Source organism: Thunnus thynnus, chromosome 12, assembly GCF_963924715.1.
Source record: "Thunnus thynnus chromosome 12, fThuThy2.1, whole genome shotgun sequence".
Taxonomy (NCBI): domain Eukaryota; kingdom Metazoa; phylum Chordata; class Actinopteri; order Scombriformes; family Scombridae; genus Thunnus; species Thunnus thynnus.
The window spans coordinates 26,896,656-26,922,836 of NC_089528.1; the positions used below are offsets into that span (position 1 = coordinate 26,896,656).

Genomic DNA, 26,181 nt, shown 5'->3' on the forward strand with positions numbered 1-26,181 from the left:
AAAATAATGGAATCCACCACTGGCAGGGCTTCTGCAGTAATAAATTGTCGAGGGGCCGTTTTTCCATTTTCCTGTACACTGTGATGAAAAAACCTGGTAGGTCAGATCATATTTACACTTACAGAAATGGAACAGGAGACTACTGTACCACTTCTTGCTGTATATGTCTCATTAGGACTCATTTTTGAGTTTTATTGATTTTCACCAAAAGATATTTGGTATCAAGACCAGTTCCTCTGAACATTTCGCTCTCAGCAGACTTAAATGAGCACAACAAGGCAAAAGACAAAAAAAAAAAAAGATAGGTCTTACCTATTGTGCGTGGCATCATGCCTTGTCGTGGCATCAAATTGTCATCAAGGCCCTCCAGGCCACCATACAGGGAGTGGGAGATTCGGCGCTCGTGATCATCCAGAGAGGTGTTCATGGTCTGCTGAGGTCCCAGCGGGCTCCCTGGTGTCTCCTGATTGAAGAAGGAGGTTTTATTGGAATTATTATTGTGTTGACTTGTTTACTTAATCTTTGTTCAGCCTGAATAACATTTAAAAAAAACCTTAATCCATCTTTGTCTGTGTATTGTGTAAATTTTCTGATTATACCAGTAAAATAATAATCTCTCAGAAATTATTTGATATATGTGTATATTTACTGCTACTAACTTCTATTATATCTGATTTACCAGTTGAACTTCTTGTGTTTTATATTTGAGAAAACATAGACAATGAACTACACATTTTCAGTTACACTCCAAACTGAAAAACCACTCATGGTCCAAACCCAAACATAAGAGAGGTAGAGTCCCATTAATACTAAATAAAAGTCAGACAACGAGGCTGAAGGGAACAGCCCATGCTAACATTTGCTAAACAATAATGGATGGACAAAGGGGCAGTTCTCTATGCTAATGCTAACAGTGTGATAACCAGGATAAATGGGCATGGATTTCCAATATGCTGTTAAGCCACAGGCTGTAAGCGAGCTAGCGTCCCCCCGCAGAGGACGGTTAGCTTGCTAGCATCTTGACATTTCCCTCAGGAACCATGACGACACTCTGTTGTTTGCCGGACAAATAGACCATTTGCTGGCCCTGTCACCCATAAACACACATCCCCGGCATGAGAAGGTGTGTGTGTGTGTGTCAATGTCTTCGGCCTCATAGTTCGTCCACTGGATCGTTGACTGTATTGATTTGCTATGGTTTCTGCATTTATTGCTGAAAGTGATGACAGGTCTTGCCATGAAGATTACCATCATCACCGGCATCGCATAACGAGCGATAACACTATCACACTCGAGTCAATACCGGAGCCAAATTACCCCAATCAATGACTATAACTAGCTAGGCAGGGATTCGATTTTGGCAGAAGGTCTTTGCCCAATGATCCTTTAAGCTCACTAAATGGCTGAGGTGCTATAACAACCACTGCCAAGTGGATTCTGATGTAAACAAACAGGTCCAGTATACAGGAAAATACATATATGGGTACATTAGGAGGCTGGCAGAAGTGTGAAGTGTAATAAAGTGAGTCTGTGACTAGAGGGCTGCTTGTTCAAATATCCAGACTATAGCTGGAATAAATATTTTCACTTCCTGAACAACCACAAATTAGCTTTCCTCAGTGGTAGAAGTACTCAGATCCATAAAAGCAGCAGTACCACAGTGTAGAAGAACTCCAAGTTAAAGTCCTGCATTTATTAATAAATTAAACTAAGTAAGTATTATCCCTGAGATGTTCTTATGTATCAATAGTACTGTAAAAGCAGCCTACTTGTGATGGTGGTGCATCGTAAGAGGAAATTTATTTTGTGTACTTTTTTGTTCTAGTTCTTCTAACATTTTTTAGGAGGATGGGGTTGCACTAGGGGGAATTTGGACTGGGGGATTTTTGATATCTGATATTTTTGATATATAAACACTCTGGAAATGATTATAATATTTTGGAAATCTTAATCTGCAACGTCAAATAAATGTACTGCAGTAAAAAGTTCAATGTTTTCCTCTGAATTGTAGAGGAGTAGAAGTATAAAGTAGCAAAAAATGGAAATACTCAAGTAAAGTAAAAGTGCCCTTAGAGTTTTATTTAAGTATTATACTTAAGTAAATGTGCTTAGTTAGCTGCCGGTGAGCTGAACACTCAAACTGCTCCAGTGGAAAACAGTACACGCATTAACAATACTAATGAGATCAACACTACGATATGGTTAACAAATGTTGAACAATAACTTCTGACAAACATATTTTATTTTAATTCTTTCATATCTAACAGTTTTTGACTACAGGTGAAAAAGAAATAAGAGCTTTTACTGGACATATGAAATGGCTTTAATAACAGCTAATAGAAACTCCACACGGATGCATCGAGTCTACCACGGATACAAACTAATTTCTGGGGTCGCCATATGGTGCTTTGACTGTTGGCATGCAGCTGCTCTTGACTTTAAATGAGACAGTAAATGAATTGGCCGGCCGAGGGGCCGAGGTGAAACGCCTCGGTAATAGCCGAGGGGATTCGCCATACTGAGAGCGCATCAACAAATCACACCGCAGCTCATTGCATATTCAGGCTGATAATTGAGCTCTGGGAAGGTCTCGATCCCATCGGGTGCCAACAGTGATGAGGAAGTCAGCTGCTCCTGGTTTCTGTGGTGTTTCTATGGGGATGGAGGAAGGAACGGGAGCGGTTGGGCTTGTGATTTATGCAACGGCAAACATTTGAGATTGATTTGAGATTGGCTGTCGAGGGGATGGAGACTTGGGCAGGAAAGTAAATAAAAGGATTATTTGATCCCATATGTCAGTAAATTTCAAAATGTGCTGCAGCTTTCATCCTATAGTGATTAGGTATTATTTGATTTTAACTAATATTTGATGGACAGCTGGTTATGAGGTATTAACGATCTATAGTGACTCGATATGGATGTTCTAAATCAGCTCTGAGCCATCTCTGTGAGTATTAAATTGTTGTTTTCCTCCTCTTTGAGTGTTTTGGACACTATTTCTTATAAATAGCCAGACACTTGGACAGCCTCAGGCCATGCCTCTGGCTCTGCATGTGAAGCAGAGATTGACGAGACTCCCAATGCTCGAGTTTTATTCATCCACCACGCTCTCTGTGAAGTCTCACTGCCTTGACATGTCCGCAATACACACACACACACACACACACGGAGGGCATCTGTTTGCGAACGAACACACATACAGATCCTTGAAAATAAATGCATACATACATAAACAGGTAGTACAAAAGCACAAAATACACACATATACGCGTTCAGAAGCAGACACAGTGATGTACACATGTACACACACACACATGCACGCACACACACGCGCACACACACACAACACAAAACACACCTTCAGGCTTAGCCTCTGCTTTCAATTACCAGACGGACCGAGGGGAAATCAAAACTTTGACACACCAGGTTGGAAAAGGAGAGCAGGGAAGCCAAGCAGTGCCAGAGGCGTTGACGTGCACACGGACATGCACGCCCATACACAGTCGCACAGCAGCGGTGCACACAGCCTCAGCCTCGGCTTTCAAGCAGGCGACAGGCCAAGGTGTACCGAGAATGTAAAAACATGACATTGAAGGAAGGAAAAAAAGTCGTGTAGCTCAGTTCGTAGCCATGTTTTTTTTTTCCCCTCTATAGCTGCCTCAAGGGAGGTGAGTGTGCATGGGAGGGGCTGGTGAACTACTATGACCTGACTACTTACTTTTATTTTATGAAAGCGTTCTGCTCATGAGGGTATTTCCCAGTGGTTTGCTTTGGGTTGTGTTATCAAAGACAGGGTTTTATTCAAGTGATTCCTAATGACTCGATGTCCACACAAGTGTCTTCATTTATGACAGTAACGTCAGATGAGTTCACTTTTTGCATGACACACACAGGAAAACTATAATTACAACCACTTTAAAGTTAGTGAGGTCACAAATAACCAAAATCCCGGATATGAGTAACATTATTAAATCAAATATGTCACATTTATAATGTTTAGACAGTGAGCAGATAGGATGATGTCACATTTATGTCTCAAGTAAACTTATAAACTGAAACAGGACAATTCCCAACCAAACCTGGAACTTGTATTGTATATTTTATGCTAAAATTGTGACGTTAAATTAGATTTTTGAGGCAGCAGTGGTAACAGACACAAACCAGCTGTTCAAGAGTTACCATGAATGAAAACAAGCTCACTTTACTCAATAACTACTGTTGACATGTCCTTGTGTAGCGTGTTTCCCCTCCCTTGTTTTTTCCACTGGAATCGCTCAGAGGTCAACAGTCAACAGTCCGGCATCGCAGCTGTAATGTTTAGCTCTGAGGTGTGAACTTGTGAAACTTGAGTGTGAAGCAGGCTGCTGCTGCAAAATGTCATCTGTTCTCAGCCAGAGTAAATAAGAAGAGTAATCATTATGTTTACACGTGCTGCGATAATTCCGTACTGACCTTATTCTACTTAAGACAATAATTTGACTAAGCAGTTTACTCACTGTAACATTAGATAACTGATGATGTGGTGTCTGGACTATAAATTCAGACATGCACGGCCACTCACAGCTGTATTTCTTTCCTTACCTCATTTCTTTTGGCTACTCGTCTGGCCACGATGAGTTGGATCATCCCGCGCTTGTTGCCTTCCGTTGACATCGACTTGCGTAGCGTCTCCATGGCGTCCTGGTTGGTTTTGCCCAATAGAGACTCCCCGTTGACGGCAATCAACTGGTCGTTCACTCGTAGCCGTCCGTCCTGTTGGTGGATGAGAAATTACATGTAAAAAAAAAAAAGTGTCTTTTTGGTGTTAAAAATATTAAAAACAAAAAAGCAAATACTAAATAGTAGAAATGTTCTGACTGCCAAACAGGACGAGCTATGTGGTTAAAAAAAAAAAAAAGAGAAGCATCTCCCACTTAACAATAACCTTTATCTAATCACAAGGCGAACAGTCTCACTCTCAGAGTGTATCCTGTTTCTAGACGTGATCTAATCTTTAAGAAGTGTGCTTTTAAGTCCATTATCATGTGTTGTCAACACAAGCTTGTTTGTGTGAAAAAACAATCAAGCTGAAATTGACTGTGGCACTACAGACTGCAACAGAAAATAGGGCACTTTATGTTCATAGATTTTTATCACAAATTAAGCTTTTCTTGATAGTTGCCAAGATACAGAAATGTGTTTTTATCACACTTCCTCTGCCAGAAGCATGTTGAGAGAATTGAATGAGTGACTATGAGATAAAAAAAAAAAAAAAAAAAACTTGGCTTGATGCAGCCTGAGAGTAAAGTTTAATGCCTTTATGACCTTTTTAAGACCAAATGTTAAGCTCTGGAAGTGTGTGTGTGTGTGTGCAGGTCAATGTTTTAAGTGTTTATAGAGGAAGTTCGGCTTATCAAGGTAGGAAGAGAGATAAGGATTAGGTCTGTCGAAATGTTGCCAAAGACATAAATCTGGTTCTGGTAGTTAAAAGTTAAAAAACTTTTAAAAAACCTTGCAGGCTGCCCCTCCGTTTATGATAGATTTGACAAAGATGCCCAGGTCAGCGTGGTTCTCCTTGGAGCGGTTGCCTTTAACGCTGACACCTAAACCTGCTGAACCCGAGTCGCTGAGGGGGATCTCGAAGGTCAGAAACTCCCTGGTCCCGTCTGGAGTCAGGACCAACTCATCCTCTTCTGTCTTCTGTAAGAGGAGAAACAAAGACAGAAACTGAGTTCAATCCTAGACAGCAACAACAACAACAACAACAACAGAGCATACATAAATATCTACAGAGCAACGACACGGTTTACATTTAAATGCATTTAAATGCTCATGTACCATGATGCATATGTAATTACACAAAGCAACAAACATTCATGCGTTTATTCCAGCCTTGAGCAGTGACACAGAAGGCCTTCAGCACTGCCATGCTTGCACCGTGTTCCTGCGGGTGAGCCAAGGGCCAAAAAGTTGAGAGGACATTCATTTGGGCACTTGAGGTTAATGAAAAGTACTTGCATATGAATTGCAGCAGGGCAGTTAGCAAGGAGGCAAATCAGAGAGTGAGCTCATTAGCTACATCAGATATATAAGTGTTGAACAGACTCGAGCTCGTATATGTTAAATCGGGTACTTAGTATAAGCAGGCACGGACTTATCTTCTATATTCAAAGCATAAGGCTCTGGTTCATCTATACTAAAGCATGTAGGTTGGTCTTTACAACTTTTAGGAAGTGTGAGTCTCATATTAGAACAGGGTTTTATCAGAATCAGGTTGTTGGCTTTGGTTTTCCATGCTGGTAGAAAAGAGAATGACTGAATCCATGCTGGCAGTCAAAGGAAGGAAGGATGATGTAGTCAGATACACATGTAGCTCCTCCAGTTTGTGTTGTTTGTTCCCGATGTGTAGCCTGAACCTAGTCTTCATCAATACTTCTGAATTCGTGGGCCTCGTCTCCCATGTGGGAAGAATAACAGTCCAGTTTGCAACCAGTTCCAGCAATAAGAAACACAGTAACACAAGCCGTGTATTAAGGTTCACATGATTGTGTAGTAATATTATGTTAACCTAATTCTGAGCAGGTTACAATATCAATTTACAAAGTGAAATAACATTTTTGGCTCAAAAAACTGTTGTGTGTGTGTGTAGTGAACCTGCAGCTGCTTCACACTTAAAGCTTTCCAGCCACGAGGGGATATCTAACAAAAGCAACGCATGAACCAAAACAAATCGTGTTACTGTGAAGCAGCTGCAGGTACACAACATACATACATGTAAGTGTTTCCACACCTGCAATACCAAGTTGTTGGCATCAATCCATGTTTGTACATCTGCTAGCACATTTGCGTTGGTTACATGGTATTATTGCGTGCATACTGCTTACTGTTACTCACGCAAAATTGTTTATTTATTCATCTACAGAAAAAGCACCCATTGAAATAGAGTATTAATATCTTTTAAAGCCTTTCATATCTCATATTCACATAGCCGTTTCCATCCAATATCCATCACAATCAGAATTTTTTTTTTTTTTTGGACTACTGCCTGATTTTGAACCAGTACATGGTCTGCATTTATACAGGACCTTTCTAGTCTTCCGACCACTCGAAGCGCTTTACGCTACATGCCAACATTCACTCATCCACACACGTTCATACACTGATGAGAGAGGCTGCCATGCGAGGTGCCAACCTGCTCATCAGGAGTTCTAATACTCAATCACACACACACGCATACTTGCACTGATGGCACAGCCTTTAGGAGTAATTTGGGGTTCAGTATCTTGCCCATTGACGCTTCAACATGCGAATGGGGGATCGAAACGCCAATCTTCTGAACAGTGGACGACCTGCTCTACCTCCTGAGCCACAGCCGCCCAATTAAGTACTGTATCAATTGCTTGAATAAAGCACAAACTCTAAATAAGACAAAATTTATTATGATTGAATTAAATCCCAAGTCAGCCAAGTAACACCCCTCACTTCTACAAGCCTAATCTTATCCCTGACAGTCATAGTTTTAATATTAAGCCTAAACCTTTAATCTTTGTCTTTATAAGTCTAGAATAAGTCAGAGTTCTTTAAAAGGTTTCAGACAGATGCACACAAACTAACCGAAGAGAAAAATTCAACACGCCATGCACCTGGATCGTGATGCCAAGTGCGTCAAACAGCCAGTAAACTTCACAGTAACCCTGCATGAACACAGCAGCCTAATTGACATGCTGAGTGCTCTCTCTTTCTCTCTCTTCCCCTCCACAACAGGTGCTACTCTCACTCTTTCTCTATATTCATTCTCCCTCTCTCTCTCTCTCTCTCTTCCAGCTCAACAATAAAAAGCTATTCTCTCTTGGTTGTTATTTGACAGCTGTCCTCTGAATAGATGGGTGCGTGCACGCTCGCGCCTGGCAATTATTGTGCACGCCTAATGAATTCAATCATCGGGCTCGGTGTCAGCATGTCATTAGCTCCCTTTGTTTGCTGGGAGAGAGATGGAATTGCTCTGGGTGGAACGGAGGAGGGAGAAAGAGGGATGGAGGGAGAGGCAAAATGGGGGGTGGGGGGAGGGAAGAGGTGGAGGCAGAGACAGGAGAGGAGGAGGGCAAAACAAGGATGTATAGAGGAAGAGGAAGAGGGAGGGAAGAGAAGAAAGGAAGGAAGGAAGGAGGGAAGATAAAGGGAGAGCAAGCATGATGAGCACTGTCAGGGTGTCTGCATGTTTCAGAAAGACAAATTAATGCTACCTGGAAATATGAGACAAAAAAAAAATGAATGAACAAAGCAGAAAACATCCAATTTGATATTAGACAACTTATGGGAAGTGCTGAGGAATGATAACATAAGACAACAGGAATTTAATTATTTTGTTGCCTCAAGTCAAATTCATTCTGCCCAGAATTAAATTAAACACTAATTAAAAAGTGACTAACAACGACTTAATCCTCTTAAATTGAAAATGGTCAGAATAAAAAAAAAAATACACAACAGGAAATTATTACAACTCAAAAATATAATTGTGATCAATAAAGCAGATAAGATGATTTCAAGGTTAAAAATAACATCTATTAATTGATGTAATGCACTTCCAGACAAATGTTTTTGTTTTTACGTTATCACTGTTGCAACAAGTTTTATTTCATGACAACTGTCACAGCTGTAGCTAATTAACATTAATTCAGTGAGTTGGCCAAACTACAAGTGAAACTGGTGTCTTGTTAATATCCTCTCTTCATGCCAGAGTCTATACTATTTATGCTCAGCCAAGAAACACCAACATATAGCAGTTTGATGTTTGAAAAGTTAGTGAGTCATCATGCTGTTAAAAAAGACTGAAAGAGCATTAAATCTGGTTGGTCATGTAATTATTACATAGATACTGTAGTTAGCGGACAGTAAACAGAAGTCAGACTCTTCCAGTTAAACCTTTAAGCACATTATGTCACAGTATTGGATGCCCACTGTGAAAAAGCTCATCTTGTCAGTCTTTGCAGCTTATGCTGAAGAAGCTAAAGTGCAGAGCTGACAAATGTTTGCTGAAACTTTACTCTTTTTGACGATTTAAAAGTTATTAAAGGACCAGTGGATTTAGTAGCATCTAGCAGTGAGGTTGCAGATTGCAACCAACTATTTATCCCTCCCCTTCCACGCATGTAGGAGAACCTACAGTGACCAGGAAACTCACAAAAAACATGAGAGGCCTTCTCTAGAGGCAGCGTTTGGTTTGTACGTTCTGGGCTACTGTAGAAACATGGCGGTGCAAGATGGCGGGCTTTATGGAAGAGGACCTGCTCCCTATGTAGACATAAAGGGCTCATTCTAAGCTAACGAAAATACTACAATTATTATTTTCAGGTGATTATACAGTAATTAAAACATACTTATGAATATTGTATTCCATTTCTGCCAAGTCTGTTCTGCTAGATGCCGCTAAATTCAACACACTGCACCTTTAAGTTTTGCTTTTCAATAAGCCCAAGAAACTGGTGAGTTTAAGTATTTACATCATGTAATTTCCAGACAAGTAGTTAGGAGCTAGATAGCTCAGTAGTTTACTAGCATGACAGACAGTTGGCAGATAGTGAGCAGTTAAACATCTAAGCACATTACATTATTGTTTTAAGTGTGTTATCTTAAAAGTTCTGAATTGGGACGTCCACTTCACAGAGCTGTGAATTAACTAGTCTCGTCAGTATGTGACGCTAACGTTAGCTGAGGCAGCTAATGTGTATAGCTGACAACTGTATCATTAGCAGTAGAGGATATCAAAATTTGGTCATAACAATCGTTTACCATAAATTTATCATTATTGCCATAGTGTGTAATAGTGGTACAACCTTTTGCTGTTATCATGAATGGACACAATTAGTAAATGTGGGCTACATTTGGTAAATTAGCTAAAAGACTAGCTAGCTAACAAACTAAAGCAACTACATCATGATATAACACATAAAAATAGGTTTGTGATTATGTTTGATTTAAAAAAAGCAGTAAATACCATGTAGATAATCAATACAGCCATGGAGATTAATTTACAGAACCACAATTTCAATGCTAAGAGAAGATATTGGTAAAAAAAAAAAAAAATGTAATAAATCCAAATTTGATTTTCAGCTCCACCATTAAACATACCTTATCTGACATTTTCAGAGATAAATAAAGGACCTGACTGATGAAAGTGGAGGCAGGGAGGAGGGAAAGCGGGAGGGTTAAAATAAATAAAAGCACAGGCACACAGAGAAGGAAAGAAAGCACAAAGTAAGCAGAGTAGAGGAGCGAAGGTGAGAGGAGTGAGAAGAGTGATGGGCACGAGAGCAGGGACAGAGACAAATGGCGCAAGGGTGAAAAGGCGAGGGAGCTGAAAAGAAAAGGGTGAAAAGAATGAGAGAGCGCGAGCATGACAATGACGGTGTGAGCGAGCGAGGGAGTGTGAATGAAAGGCCGACAGAAAGGGATGAATCCATGTGGAACACAAAAGGAGACAGACACTGCCACCTCTCTCACTGTACGTCTGTATCTCTCGCCCTCCCTCTCTCCATCTTCTTCTTTCTCTACCTCCTACCTTTTTCACCCATCTCTCTCTACCGCTCTTTCTTTTGCTTTTTTTTTTTTTTTTTTTTCAAAATCCATCTCCCTTATGCTCATTTCATCTTTTTTTTCTGTGTCGGTCTCCCCTCTCTCACCCTCATTTTCTTTCTCCAGCTTCCATCATCTCTCTATATTCCTACCTCCATCTCCTTCTTCCTTTTCGCTTTCTCCTTCACATTTCTTTCTAAGGTCATATCCCACACAAAGCTGGCTAAATTTGAATGGCCGACAGTCTCTAGAGTGGATAAATCTGAAAAGGTATCCTTGCCTGTGGATGAGGGGGAAAAAGAGCTTTTGGAAAACTACGGCATGAGCCTGTTCAAACATGGCCGGTTGCTGTGCAGCAGTTAGGTTCAGAGTCCAACTTTCTGTTGCCTCTAACTCTCTCCTGCGGTTATAAAATAGATTTGATTGACATCTCAGCACACGACAAATCACCATTTTCTGCTTTTTAAGTTGTCTGACAACTGACATAGAAAGATATCGCCCCACACCTCACGAGAAGTTGCCTATAATGCAGTTTTCTGAGGGTTTTTTGGCGCTTTTTGCCTTTACTGGACAGTTATTGGCAAAGAGGCCGACAGGAAACAAGAGGAAAGAGATGGATTTGACATGCAACGAAGGTCCCTCGCCAGACTTGAACCAGGCACGTTGCAGATATGTGGCATTCGCAGTAAGCATTCGGCTACTGGGGCGCTCTTATGATGCACAGTTCTGCTGTTTTATGGCTGAAAGAAAACAAATAAGAAGAGATTTAACTCTTGTTCTATTGTTTTTTTGCTTTTAAAGCTGGACTCTTTACTCTTTAAGAGGCCTGACATCACTAGCGTGGATGCACAGACTCCACACTGTTTTCAGATTTAGCCATTTAGTACGAACACATCACACACATTTCATCACCTGTTTCCTCTCAGCGTCCCTCTCCTTTTTGTTTTCTCGCTCCCTCCCTTTCCTCTCATCTTCCTCCTACCCCCTGAACCTCCCCTGCATCGTACATCTAATGCATGTTGCTCACCCTCAGAGCCTCTGGACTTCCTTTTCTTTGTATTCTACGGAGCGAGTCAATCTTAAGCATTAGGAGAAGTCAAACTCATTTCCACTTTCTTCTTATTCCCCCCACATACAAACTTCTCTCCACCGCGGCGCCTGACACGATTAGCGGGTCGACAGCGAGCTCAACTTTGGCCGAGCGGACCTGTCGATTTGACGGCATCTTGAGGGGGGATTTTTTTTTTTTTTTTTCTTTAAAAGGAGGAGAGAGAGAGAGAGAGAGTGTGGGAAGGAGGGAGGGGAAGATAGCAGGGAGAAAGAGAGAAAGAGAGGGAGGGAGGTGAGAAGGAGGCAGTGAAGGGTGTAATTGGTCGAGGGAAGTCGGGCGTGGAGAGCATTGTTGGCTGTCTACTGTACCACAATCTATCTCTTTTTATTCATACTCTCTCTCCCTACTCCTCCCTTGCTTTCTATCACTACATTTAACTCCCATTCTCACCTGTTCCCTCTATATCTCTACCTCTTCGTTCCTCTGTCTCACCCCTCTTCATCTATACGTATGGTCAAAAGTATGTGGACACACCTGCTCACATACTGGGAGCTGCTTTTCACCGTTTGGCCTATGATCCTGCGTTCAAATGACGGGGAAATCTTGATGCTTTCACAACTCAGGTCTATTTTTTACCCCTTCGCTTACCCTCACTTGTCCTCCCCTCCCCTTCTTCTTTCCTCTTCTCTCTCTTTCTGACACGTCTCTCTGTAGCTCCATGCTGAAAGACCATGAATATCAAATACCTGTGCGATCGACGGCGCTGAGACTGGCACAGCATGGAGGAGGAGGAGGAGGAGGAGGAGGAGGAGGAGGAGGAGAAGATGGCAGGTGTGTATGTATGTGTGTAACAGAGTGGGCAAGTGACAGAAAGACAGAGAGAGAGAAAGAGAGAGAGAGAAGGCTGGTGTATATGTGTCTATAGGTGGATGTGTGTCAGTACAAGCACACAAAGCAGCATGCATACCCACCACCAATGTCGTCATCATCATATATTGTAGCTGTGCTGCACACACACACACCACTGACACATGACAACTATAGCATATAAGAGAAGAATCGATTGATACACACACACACACACACATACAGTCCCACTTCTCACTCGCTGTCCAAAACTAATCAGCTGCCCCCCTTTCTAGCTCTCACTCTCTCTCTCTCTCTCTCTCCCACTCGGACAGTCAAACTCTATGTGGCTCGCTCTTTAGGGCTCCACAGCCCACTAGAAACCATTTATAACCTCATCCAACTCCAAGCAATTACACCACCAGCTGCTCCCAGTCACTCCACGTGTGTGTGTGTGTGTGCACTAGTGTGTGAGTATACTTATGTGTGAATGTGCAGCCGTGTTCATGCATCTGAGGTGTTTCTGTGTGTGTGTGTGTGTGTGTGTGTGTGTGAAATGCGCCATTTGGCTCGTGTGTTTTTGAGTTGGTGATGTGTATAAACCTCAGTGCGGTCTATGTATACTGTGAGTGTTTGTGGAGTGTGTGCTGTATGGGTGGCTGTAGTGTGTGTGTGTGTGTGTGTGTGTGTGTGTGTGTGTGTTTGTGTGTCTGTATACGGGCCAGGTGGCAGCTTGAAACATCACTTTAATTAAACCAGAGAGCCTGTTCTGTGGTAGAACGGCCCTCTCTGATTGACTCGTACGTGTCACCGGTGGGCCGGTACAGAACACCAGAAAACAGCATCAAGCCTCCTGCCACAGAGCTGCAACCATCGATCACTGCAGCTATCCTACTGTGCTAATAATGACACAAAGTTATGTAACTCCAGTAATCATTCACTGTTATCTAGCTAGTATGCACCAAAAGCAACGGAAGAGGAATTATTCAGATCCTTTACTCGAGTAAAAGTGACACTATAATTAAGTAAAAATACTCCGTTACAAGCAAAAGACATCAATCCACAATCCAAATCTAGAAAAAGTTCATAAATGTTATCAGTAAAACGCACTTAAGAGTAAAAATTTGCTGTAGCTGGTCAACATGAAGCTAATTTGAAGTAGTTTGGACACTGGTGGATAAAGTAACTATGACTATCAGGTGAACGTAGTGGAGAAAAAGAACATATTTCCCTCTGAAAGGTGAAAGGAGAGAATAGTAAGATGAAAAAAATACTCAATGTACAAGACATTACGTCAAAATGGCACTTAAGTATAGTACTTTGACCCAAAGTCATACTTCTGTCTGACTCTACGAGCTGAATTCAATGAAAGATGTGTTAAAGAACACGTACACACACTCAAACCTTTACTGTGTAGATAAGGAGGCTCTTCATTCAATGCGGCGCTTGACGCTTTTACTGATTTGATTTATAGATGTGATGTAATCATTACTACATGCATTAAACCGACAGCAAACCATTAATAACGCTATAGGTATTCATCATCCATGAAGGTCAAGGAATCAACAGTTTGTCGTTCCTACAAAAAAAAACACACAGCAGCTGCTTTCATGGACTGTCATTCCTTTAACCACAGAAGCGAACCGCTCTGTGAATTGACTTGTTTTCATGGGAAAAACTGTTGAAATACATCCTCTTAACCTTGATGATACGTGAAGGATGACTACAACTCTACAGTCAATGCCGCTGATTGTATCTTTTAACATGTTTTAATATGAACTGTGCTTCTGTGCTTCGTAAATAGCTAATTATCTAATAATTATGTGAATAATATGCCTCTCTATGTCTTATGCAGTGACAAAATATTGCACAGTACGAAGACAATAAACATGATGTGTCATGCACTGACAATATTGTATTTTGCAAATGTAGGTAAATAATAAATCTGGCACTGGCTGTGTTATGTTGTGTTATTAATGCAGTGGTTATGATGTGTCATATGATGTGTTAGCTGCATTCAAAACAGTTGTGACAAGTTGACCATATGATTCTACACAATACCGCCAGACCTACTGAGCTATTAAAAGACATTTCATAACGTAACGTCGAGATAACGCACTGCAAATCTCTATATGATATTTATGCTGTGTCATGAACGGCCGACACATGTTCTGCTATGCTGATTGCTGTATCATACTATCAAGAAAATCTACATCATTACACTACAACGTGCTAACAGATTGCCGTTTCATAACAGCTTTGTGTCGAGAGAGAGAGGAGAGGAAACATGCACGCGTGTGATAGATAGCATCTTGGCACAGTGTTGCTGCATTATTACTGCTGCTGCCGCTGATGGCTTTTCAATATAGCGTAGCAGTAATTTTCCATAAGCCTGTGTGACTAATGGCGTAAACAATGGAGCCGAATGTTCACGTTATGGGTCCATTATGGAACTATCAGGGCAGGCATGTAGAGACGGATGCCTTTGATCAGTGCTCTATTGTAGGAGCCAGGTGCTGGGGAAGAGGATTTGCGTATTAAAGTGTGTCTTAAGTGTGTGTGTGTGTGTGACAGAAAGAGAAGGAGGAAGAGAGGGAGGATGGAATGAAATAGAGAGATGAAGAGAGGTAACAAAGACGGCTACGGGAGAGGTACAATGAAAATCGAGGAGGTAAAGCTGCTGAGAGACAGAGAGAACTCGACAAAGTGTTTTGTTTCTACAGACCATTGGCAAAGCGGTGAATTGCTTAAATGACTCCCAGTCTATTTGTGCAGCCACCCAAAGTATCTCATTTGCCTTTGATGCCTTTTTTTCTCCCCCCTATACAGCATAATGACCCAAGCTGGTGATGTCATGCAGCAGTTACCTCAATCAGCCAATGGGGTTTTCCGGTTGTCACGGGCTGTCTTGAATGCTAAAGGGAGCAGTCAAAGTCAACAGGTTAGACACAAGAGCCCCTAAATATTTAGACACCACTACTGACAATGACTTTGTACAGGTTATGTGATGAGGGACATCTGAGCCAAAAACACAGAGTGAGGTGCCCAAATGTTCAATAATGAGGGTCAAGGGTGTAAACGTCATGGCGGAGGGGTTGAAAGACACACATTTTATGATGAATTAAGTAACAGCTTGGTTTAATGTTCTAAAACAAGGACATGGAATGAGTGAATGTTTCAGTCCATGTGCTTGAAAGCAGGATACAACACACCAGAGTGTCACCCGGCTAATGACAGCCTCTAGTGGGCTGCTGGAAAAAACGTGGGTGATTTTTGGGTCATTGGACCGATTTCAAGAAGTGAGTGCTTTTTCCACTTCAGTTGTTGCATTTTGTCTGCCGTGTAACCCTTGATAGAGCTCCCTCTCAGAGGATGAGTCATGCTATGCCAACCTCAAAAACCCCAGCTGGAGTGCCAGCAAACCTGCGGGTCTAAAAGCCGTCTACATGTTATGTTCTGAGAGATTTTTTTTTTTCTCTGTGTTATTAATTGCACTTTTCTTAACTGAGTAAAGATGTAAAATGTTATGAATAAAACCATTATAGTGAGAAAAGCAAAACATATTCTTGAGCCCCATTAAGGCGCATTAAACGCAGCGTGTGTTTCTTAACCTGCATTCAACCGCCTGTCAGTCACTTCTTCTAAAATAATCTTCTTTCAAGTCCAACTTTTACACCAACTTTGACTCTCTAATCCAAGCTGCCTGAATGACATTTTTAACTGCTTTATAAATTTAAGCAGATAATAATTCAGTCCGCAATCGACACGATAAGCGACATGAATGCAGTTCTATTTATTGTGTGCCTTGAACTGTATGAGAGATCTTGTTCATTGTATCTTCTCATACTGTTATTGTGTATGTTTATTCAGTACATCTCTGCACAAACGCTTAAATGGTTCACACTTAAACAGTTAAAACCTCTCAATAATGCTGAAATGATTTAGCAATAGGTTAGCAATGAAGGTATTCATCAAGTAAGATTGACAATCATTGGTTCCATATTTTCAAATATGTTGTTGTTATAACGTTGTTTTTGCTGTTTTTATAACGTTATAAATTCAGAGAGTCTATGTAATATTTGCTGAACAGCAGCCACTGTGGCCTTGAGTTACAAATATGGGATAATGTTAACTGCAAAACATGCAACAGTAGCACAAATACAGTGACATCAAGTCAGCAAACTGACTTAGTAATGTTAGTTGCACAGCAATACCTATCTAAAGTTTGCTCTAATATTAGCTAATATTAGCCATCATAAGCTACTAGTCACACCAGACCATGAAAGGTTGTAGCAGCAAAAACCTGTGTATATACATGTGTACTGAACTGATCAAGGGTACTTTTTACTGCTGATGAATTTAACTTCTTAAATGTATTTGTAAAAGGAAGACTTTTTTATCTATATCTATATATTTTATATCTAAAAGTTGCATAGTCTCACTAAAATACTTTTGGTTTTTGGACTGTCGGTTGGGTAAAACAAACAAGTTGAGGACGTCACTTTGGAGTGTGGAAATGTGCCCATCAATTTAGCAATTTTCTGACATTTTATAGATGAATCAATTAATCAAAAAAAGCATCAGATGATTCAATAATTAAAAAAAACATTAGTTTCTGCCCTACCTTCCTGTCCTGCATCTACTGAAAAGGTATCTATTACTTGAAAAAAGACTCTGTCCACTAAAAGCTGCCCTGTTCCCTTAGAAGCACACCCTGCATCTAAAGCTGTACATCATCACAGTGCCTCTGCTGCTGCTGCTGTTGTTGTTGTTGTTGTTGGCGGCGGTGAGATGTTTAAAATGAAGCGCCTGACAACGGATAGCATCTGAAAGGCACTGAATCCATTATGGCGGTTGATGTTCCAGGAAAAGGGTGAGGAGAGAAGAGAGAGACACACACATCTGGAGGGTTTGGAGTTCGGAAGACAGGAAAGGAGGGAGGTGAGAAGAGACAAAATGAGGGAGAGAGAGGAGACAGCAAGCATGACCGTGGTGTATTTCCTCAATCTATCTGGCTCCTCTCCCTGTGGTCGCATTGATCTTTTGGGAGGTAAACGTCCAAACAAGAGAAAATGAAACATTTCTTAAACCTTTCCCTAAGTCCTTAAAGGTGCCTGAGGCAATATTTTTATCTGCAGCACATATATAGCTGTTTTTAGTCTATGTCTGCATTCACTAGGATACTATAGATTTGCCTTATTTGTCAAAATCCAACCAATCCAATACAAACTCCAACTGTTTGAAATGATTGGAGAGGAGATATTATCAGGAATTGATCAGACTTAACACAAAATTATCCCAAAAGTATCAATAAAGTCCTTCAAAACATTCAAAACTCAGGTATCTCTCACTGCTACTGAGCCTTGGGATGGCACAGTACGACGATGTTTTAACTGGACAACTAAAAATATGCCATTTACCACATCGCTAACAACTCCCACTGAAATTGCAGTTAAGGTAGAAGGACCACTCAAGGAACGACACGCGCCGTCTCGTCTGAACGTAAGCACACACGCGAGAGACGTGCCAGCTGCAGACACATAATCGACAATGTCCTACTGTAACGTTCCACTATGATGAGGACCATCCACACACAGCTGGCAGATACGACCGCCAATCAAATTAACTGGCCAATTACACGTCTAATGCGGCACTCAAAAAAAAAAAAACGTAGCCAATTACCTGCACTCAGCCGGTTATAACCTGAAGGTAAGGCCAGATGTGAAGACGTTAAGTCTGCGGTTGTTAAATTACAACTCCAGTTCGGTATGGGGAGAAATGGAAAGTTATGGAAATGTGAATTGCCTTTTAATATACAGCAGTTTAGGACAGATGAGATTTTAACAGCTGCTGTGGTGGGGAACCTTTTAAAAGGCATGTGACGAGTAACATTCAGACCACTGAGACCGTACTGTAACACAAAGATTCTTACACGAAAAACTACATCTGCTGCCGCTGAGGGGCACGATCCAAAGATTGAGGATGTTTATTTGCATTATCTCCTGGGTGCATATGGGTATGATATACGAGGGTACATATGTCAAGCGCCTCTATCACAGATGGTGTCATGTGTCGAAGCTGTCAAAAGTTCCTGTGCACATTTGGCGCTGAGACAACCGCTGACAGCTCTGTCTGTGTTTTTTTCCTCCCCCAAATAAAGTGAAACACAAAATAAATAGGCTATTTATTATTCATCTCACATATTAGAGAGAGAGTCTGCAGCGAGAAGAGCAGACTGACAACCTTATCCACATCCAGCAAATAAAGCAAACTCCCGTGTGTTTCCACCTTCGCTGACAAATACAGCTCTGAGGGGAGTGACGGAGCGAATTATTTTGTAGCACAGCCGTACAGATGAACCATGAAATTGTGATTTGTTAGAGCAACTCTGGATGTGGATTAAAATTAGTGTCACATTTATATGCGTGACTAGTGTACTGCACTTTGATTGACCAGCTAGTTTACTAGTGTACCCTGAATACATGCATAAAACATTGTTTTTTTTATCCCAACTGGGTGATAATATTCTGTGTTTTTTTCCCTTGCAGCGATGAATAACATTCATGCAAAAAAAAGGGGAGTTCGGGGGCTGAATGAAGGATTAGGAGCTGTTAACGAGGAGGAGGTGGTGGCTTTGGGAAGTGGGTGTAATCGCAGACTAGTGTTGGCGGGGTGTTGGCGTCTTACCAAATCTCTGGGGCACTGCATCTGGGGCTCGGCGTTCTAGAGGATTCAGGGGGGACAGAAGAACCAAAAGTAATCAAGCAAAACATATTTATTGACAATAACAGTAAAAACTTCAGCACATTTAAGAGGTTATGGAAGGGGGAAACTTATGGTTGGAGCAGTGTGATGAAGAAATGGGCATGCAGGGTAAAATGAAGGGTGTGTTGTTAGTTTAAAGGTGTAAAGTGTCTCTAAACAGTGTCCCCCTGACTGTCCAACTGCCCAAAATCCATATGAGTTGATATGTTCAACTAGTTCACCTTCAATTATTACAGTGCACTCGCAGTAAAAAGCTTTACAAGCTACATTAGGCCTCATTCACAAACATTGCGTTCGCACAAATCTGTTCTTAAACCGTGCGTATGAACGTTTAAGGCACAAATCTCGGATTCATCAATATGTTCTTACTTGAATTTTTTCTTACCCTGTAAATCAGTTTAAAACTTCTTTAGACCATGCATACGCACAAATCATAAACATCCTAAGACCTTTTTTAAAGTGTAAAATTGCCAATAATACACAATTTATTTACTAATTATAAAATTAGTAGCTAAGGTGTGATCCATAAATCATCATCATAAATGTAATGAAATCATTAATATATTAAAATTATCCTGTTCCTACTTTTAGATGACAGTAGCTAATATATCGGACAGCAATTAATTTCCCCCCATCAGATTTGGCTGTGATATATGCAGCAGCCTGTTCAGAGTCCTCACAGCCTGTAAGTTCAGTGGTGGCACATGGAGGGGTGGTCACGATGCACACCTGGTGCAGCAGTGCAGATTTATTTAGATCAATTCAACAGATCTACATATTTAATTAAGTTTAAGTTTTTATTGTGTTTCGGGCGTACTGCGTGGTAGTGGTGCAACAGGTGTGCAGGATTCACAGGCTCCAAACCGTTTGTGCCAATGACGTGTTTACCAGTCAAATCTGCCTTTTCTGGCTTCTACTTTTGAAACTATCGTTTGCATTTCACTAGCAGGGAAATTTTTGTACATTTTTACCATCACAGCTCTCTTTGCAATGAGTGACAGCTCTCTGCACTGCTGCACTACTCCAAACAAACAAAGCTTTCCTTATATAGAGAAACGGGAGCGTGGTAGTATGCTAATGACCGATAGCTGACACGCGCCTGTCAGTTTAGAATGATTCTGATTCACTAAAATACACACAAGAACACAACTGGCCGACACGCACATGTCACTAATCTGATGGATTTTGTGCGCAAAGTAAGAACATTTCTACACACATATTAGTGAATGAGGCCCATCGAGTAAATCTTTTGAAATATTTTTGCCCTGAGTTTTGCCTTTCAGGCTGCCCCGACCAATTTAACTGGTGGAGCTCCTTGGTGGAGCTGGATGCAGCCTGAAAGGAACTACTTTAATCTGCTCTGCGTGAATCTATATTTGAATTGAGCTGACAATTTTTTAATTATAATACTGTCCTGAAAAGACACTGGAATTGAACATCAATCAAATATAAGGTCATAAAGGACAGACAGAGCATTATTTCTTCATTAATGAGGGGTTAATGTTAGTGAATTAATAGTTCAGCAATTTACATAGTTTTTTCTTGGACTACTATTACTATGGAAAGCTTAATAAAATTTCATCATAACATGTTATTTGCAAGATTGATTTAGTGTCAGACGAGGGTTATAATTAGCTGTACGGCTTATCCGATAGCTAAAATAAAGCGCTCTTGTTTTTTTACCTGCCGAGGCAGGCGACACCTGGACAAATGAAACAACAGCTGTGACTTTATTTTTTCAATACGCTACATTAAGTTTAATATATAAAGCTTAGTAACTGCCATTTTTCATCTATATTTCAATGCCAATTTATTGGTGCATAATATATGTAACGGATGTATTGTCTCCCCTACCACTAAAACCCATGAAAAATATTTAACCTATCCCATCGCTTTGGATAAAGATTTAAGCTGCTCATTTTGTGCACTGGACCTGATCTCCCTGGAGTCCCATCTCAACCCTTTACATCACCCTCTCCAGCCTCTACAGCTGATAACCGCAGATCAAATAAATTCTACCATCTAACTACCAACTACGCAGAGTCAGCCAGACTCAAAGCCCCGCTCTTATCTAAAGATGAGTATCGACCACTGAAGCACTTCCTCTCATCTAACTTCGCCCGTGGCGACAGCCAGCCAATAGCCTTGTCTGCATCCCTTGCTGTGATAATTGTCACCAATCAGCCATTTGATTGACACTACTTGTTTGCGAATGGCTGCTTTTGCCTCTAATGGCCCCGGTGACTGCTGAGGGTGCTGGGTGAGACCATTTTATGATAATAGAGGGGGGGATTTAAAGCCAGTTTGGTGCTATAACTTATGTTGATATTCGATGAGATGTGTGTTAAAACCGGCTAGTGGAGCGAGAGAGATAGTAAGGAATCATTGACCACCACTGTGATGTAAACACAGACGTGATTTAAAGCTCGCTGACAGCCGACACTGTTCAAACTTCCCTCATGTAAAAAAAACAACAAAAAACAGCACTTTAGCCTCAATGTTCTGCCCCTTGTTTTCATCTCAGCCATTATGAGCTCACTTCTTAATCCGACAACTTTGAGGTAACTCCAGATGTGCAGCACATCCAATCTGATTTTGTGCAAAGATAATTAAGTAAAACATCTGGTACCATGTTAAAACACAACCTTGAAAAAAAGCAAACAGCTGTAACAATTGTACCTACTAAATTAGTAATGGTTTGAATCACTGAAGTCACAAAACTGTGAGTGACATCTGCCTCAGACCGAGTGACAGCAGAAGCGTTCGACACCAGCAACGCGAAGATTTGTACGGTTGTTTGTATAGTGTAATGTGTGAGGATGCTGCCTGATTGATATTCAAGCCGAGTGTGTTTTTCACTCTCTGCCTGCTACCTGCCCTGAGTGTGTCTGTTCATCCCCACATCCATCAATCTAGTAAATAAGCTTTGAGGCCAGACACGGAGAAAGAGATGGAAATACAGAGACAGAGAAGGTTACCTAACAAAGTGAGAGGAAGAAAAGGGAACTGGTGAATTAGAAAGAGAGGAGCGGCAGGGGAGGGTGACAGATAAAGAAAGACAGAGATGGAGTGAAAGGGATTGGAGAGGAGAGGGTGAAAGAGATAAAGAGAAAAGATTGAGCTCTACAGGTTTCCTCTCAGGGGCTAGCCGCGGCTTGATAATAGACAGGAGTGCGGCGAGGGAGTGGGACGATCAATCTGCATGCTCGGCTACCGTGTTGTCTTAGCTGGGGAACGAGGAGACAACATGGCACTCACTGTGGGGATTAACGGCACTGGTGACGGCACGGGAGCGCGCGCGGGAAACTCTTTCGCACGTACGGTATGCATGAGCACACACGCGTAATCTATACTTATCCATGCACGGGGGACTGTATATATATGTCATAATGTGGAGAAAGTGTTATGCTGACAGGATGAAGAGTTGAAGGGAATGTTCCAAGAGAGGTGGAGAGTGAAGCGGGGAAACGTACCACTTCTCGGGGGAGGAAAGCTTCCTCCTGGCGCATGACCAGCAGCCCCACGGCCCCACCCATGGGTGTGGCCCTTAGCAGAGACACCACCTCCTCCTGGGTCCGCCCATTCAGGTCCACTCCGTTTACCTGGGGTACATTTCAGGCGGTTAGTTTGACGTCAAAGTACGTAAACAACTAGTCGATTTGTTCAAAAGTTGAAATTGAGAAAATAATAAATGTGTATCAAATGCTTCAAAATTTTCTGCAATAAAGCAACAGAGATTGAGACTGTGTAATCCTTTATGCAAATGGTTTGCAATGTGGGGAAAAAGTAACTTCAAAAGCTGTTCTGTTCTCGCTGCAAATGATTCGTATGAAAACAAGTTCTTTGATTTCATTCCAGGATACTCAATTTCCATTTAAAACAGTTACCTGAAATTCATTCGTTGCATTTTAAAAAATTCGACAGATGAAAGGTTTTTTTTGATGGATTAAATGTATTAGTACTTGTGGTGTCTTCATGCTGAAACACATTTCAAAATTAGACGAACCAGAGCATGAAACCAACATACAACATTCTGCACGTCTACAATCCAGATGACACATTGCAATCACCATCATTCATTACACTACATCAACTCCACAGACATATGAACTACAGTGTAAAGTATCACCGCACTTTAACTTTCTCACCTCCAACAACCTGTCCCCTGCCTTCAGGCGGCCATCTTGGATAGCAGCTCCCCGGGGCAGAATATTCTTCACGTAGATGGGCGCCGAGCCGCCGATGGGAACGTCTCGCGACGTTATACTGAAGCCGAGTCCCTCGGGTCCTGAAGGATGAGAAGTGAGGAGAAGAGGTCTTATGATGGGATGCGGCTTTTTATCTCAAGGCAAAAGCAGAAGCTGGTCTATTCCCTCCGCACCCCCGTAGCTCAGTATGAATACGTTCATATTCAGCTGGCATGGGTTTTCCAGGATATGATGCAAGTTGAAGCAATACCAGTGAAGTGTTGAGGGAGACATTTGGTTCAGATCTTAAAAGTGAAGTGTGGTGTTTGATAGGAAATAAAGAGTTGGTGTTCAGGAAAAAAAAAAAAATCCTCCACACGAGGGAACGTTTAAGTTATTAAGCCAATCAATGCCTCGCGGTCATAACCGACGTTTCCTGAAGCGCTGTATAGCGGAGGAGGCCTGTCTCACTTGATATAAAGAAGAAATTATTACATTCTTATGAAATGTAATATTAGGCTTATTAGCAGCGGTGTTACATTACACAGCAAAGGCGATTATTTAAACGATCGACTAATATGATAATAAATAAGATGATTGCTTCAGGATTTGTATGATTCCTCTCAGCAGACGATTGATTGATCATACGTGGCTTTTCAGTAATTAATCGGAGGAAGATGTTGCAATGTCTGGGGAAAAAAGAAAACTTTCTGACTTTTTACAAGTTGGAAAAAGTAGAGACAAACAGCCTAATTAGCGCCGAGCTCCTTCACAAACAGTGAATTCTTTCACTAAGTCGGAAGAGTATCGTGCCATGACTACAGGTTTGTTAAGGTCTTTCCTTCCTCTCCTTTCCCAAACCTTAGCAGAACTCTTTGTATCAACTTTGCCACATACAATCAATTTTTCTGTGGTGATCGTGCACTTACATACAATATTTTAAGATGTCGTTTGATCTGTTTGTGCTTAGGAATCTACATGCATGCGGGTAGATGCGATTTTGTTTGAGTGCAAGTTTTACCTCCCTGAGCGCCTTCATTATGACCCATTAGCAACACAGGCCTGTATCTCATCAATAATCCTAACAGACAAACAAACAATCTTCTATTATGAGGACAGTTATATACAGGAAATGAAGAGAAATCCCGCATCCCGTCAGTGGAGATCATGTAGGTTTATAGTGAATAATTAAAGTGGGGATATATTGGGGAGGTAAGATAACTTAATGCTTTTAAAGCTAGACATTGGGCTATGTAATAAGTACATGCAATTACATGGAGCCAGTGAGGAAGTTCAGCCTGAAGACTTTTTAATACTTTTTTTTTTTCCTGAGATGTAATTGAAGCCAGAAACTGAAATAAAACCTGCGGTAAGAACATTACACCGTCTACGGTTATAAAAAAGGGGGAAAATGTCATTGTCAACACGCTGATAATCAACACTTTTTCATCCCTCATTCTCTAGAAACATTTCATCTGGCCTAATCCTGCACTCTTGAGAACTCAAGTCGCCACATGTATGTGTTTTAGAGAGCTTTGTGAAGAAACGGTTCTGACTGACGCTGTTTGTTAGTCTGTAAAACAAAGTTAATAAAAGAACAATAATGAGAACCCCTTGCTGTATGAGAGTTCTGGCCCTAATCCTCACTGCTTGTTTGACTGAGCTGATGCAAAGAAAAGCAGAACAGCTATTCTGTTTCACATCCTCTACCTAATCCCCGACATTGATGAGCCAATCAACTTCCCGCAGGCAGACGAGGTGCGGTATTACACTCACCGGTAAATGCCTGTAGCGTTCCTGGGCTTTAAACAAGGAGGAGGATCTTTAAAACTCCCATTAGCTTGATTAAGACATACCTAAGCAATTTCCTGTGCAGAATGGGATTCTTTGATTGATTCTGATACTCTCCAGGATTTGTGAGGAGGCTGGTGTCTGATTCAAGCACATAAACAAAGCGGGAGTTTAATCTGCGCTCAAAGCTGTGGGCTTAAGTCGGGTACTCAAAACAAAACAGATGAGCCAAAACGGCCTCTTGGGAGTCGCTGTTAATCTCCGCAAGTGTCTGTTCCGACAACAGCAAACAAAAAGGTGGAATGAAAAAAAAGATAAGATCTTTGACTGAGAATATAACAGATCTCCTGGCATATCATACGGCGAATGCAGTGTTTTTCTGGGTATTATGACTAAGCAGAGAGGTGAGGATGAGAAGAAAACACTTCCATAGAGGAACAAGTGGAAATGGCTATTAGCCAGAACGGAATATGCAACAACCAGCTGGGTGTTTTCATGTGTTTTATGTTTTTTTGCTTGATTCCAGCCCCAAGAGAAGGAACAGACTCGGGTGAAGACTTCAACGGGCATATGGCGCAGCCCTGTCAGACTCTTTCGCTGTGGCATTTGACAGCACACGGGGACCAGCGGCTGCTTAGCAACAAGCTCTCTCCGGCCCTGAGACCTGGCACCGACACCTGGCATCCTGTTGGCAGAGGTTTGCGCCACCTGTGCCAGCTGTCAGTCAAAGATTACACTGAGGAGATCTCCCCAAAGTTTTATTTCTAACGCCCCGTGTCATTCCGTATTTCCACCTCTCGTATTCTTCTTTTCGGTTTATCGGACTCATCATCAACTGTTCTCCGCTCACATCAGTATGGTTAACTAATGCTGGCTGTTTTTTTTAAGCCTGTTACATCATTGCTCACATTTTGCATGCTTCTGTGTTTGCACCGTTTTCCAACAAACTGTTTCTACACTTGTTTTTCGGAAGTACCAGGAATGGGGAAA

At 41.4% G+C, this 26,181-nt stretch overlaps 1 protein-coding gene across 9 annotated transcripts in view; it reads right to left on the minus strand.

The window, feature by feature from the left end:
- Positions 1-26,181, minus strand: part of LOC137194605 (partitioning defective 3 homolog) — a 252,364-nt gene that overhangs the window by 93,453 nt on the left and 132,730 nt on the right. For 6 of the 9 annotated variants that reach the window (XM_067606667.1, XM_067606666.1, XM_067606665.1 and 3 more), the window contains exons 10-16: positions 23,362-23,501; positions 22,687-22,815; positions 19,136-19,171; positions 15,316-15,363; positions 5,491-5,679; positions 4,582-4,752; positions 313-463 (exon numbers count right to left, since the gene is read on the minus strand). In XM_067606667.1, the coding sequence (XP_067462768.1) occupies positions 313-463; positions 4,582-4,752; positions 5,491-5,679; positions 15,316-15,363; positions 19,136-19,171; positions 22,687-22,815; positions 23,362-23,501 (864 nt within the window). The remainder of the gene's footprint in view (positions 1-312; positions 464-4,581; positions 4,753-5,490; positions 5,680-15,315; positions 15,364-19,135; positions 19,172-22,686; positions 22,816-23,361; positions 23,502-26,181) is intronic. The other 3 variants (XM_067606669.1, XM_067606668.1, XM_067606664.1) reach the window with 1 other exon arrangement.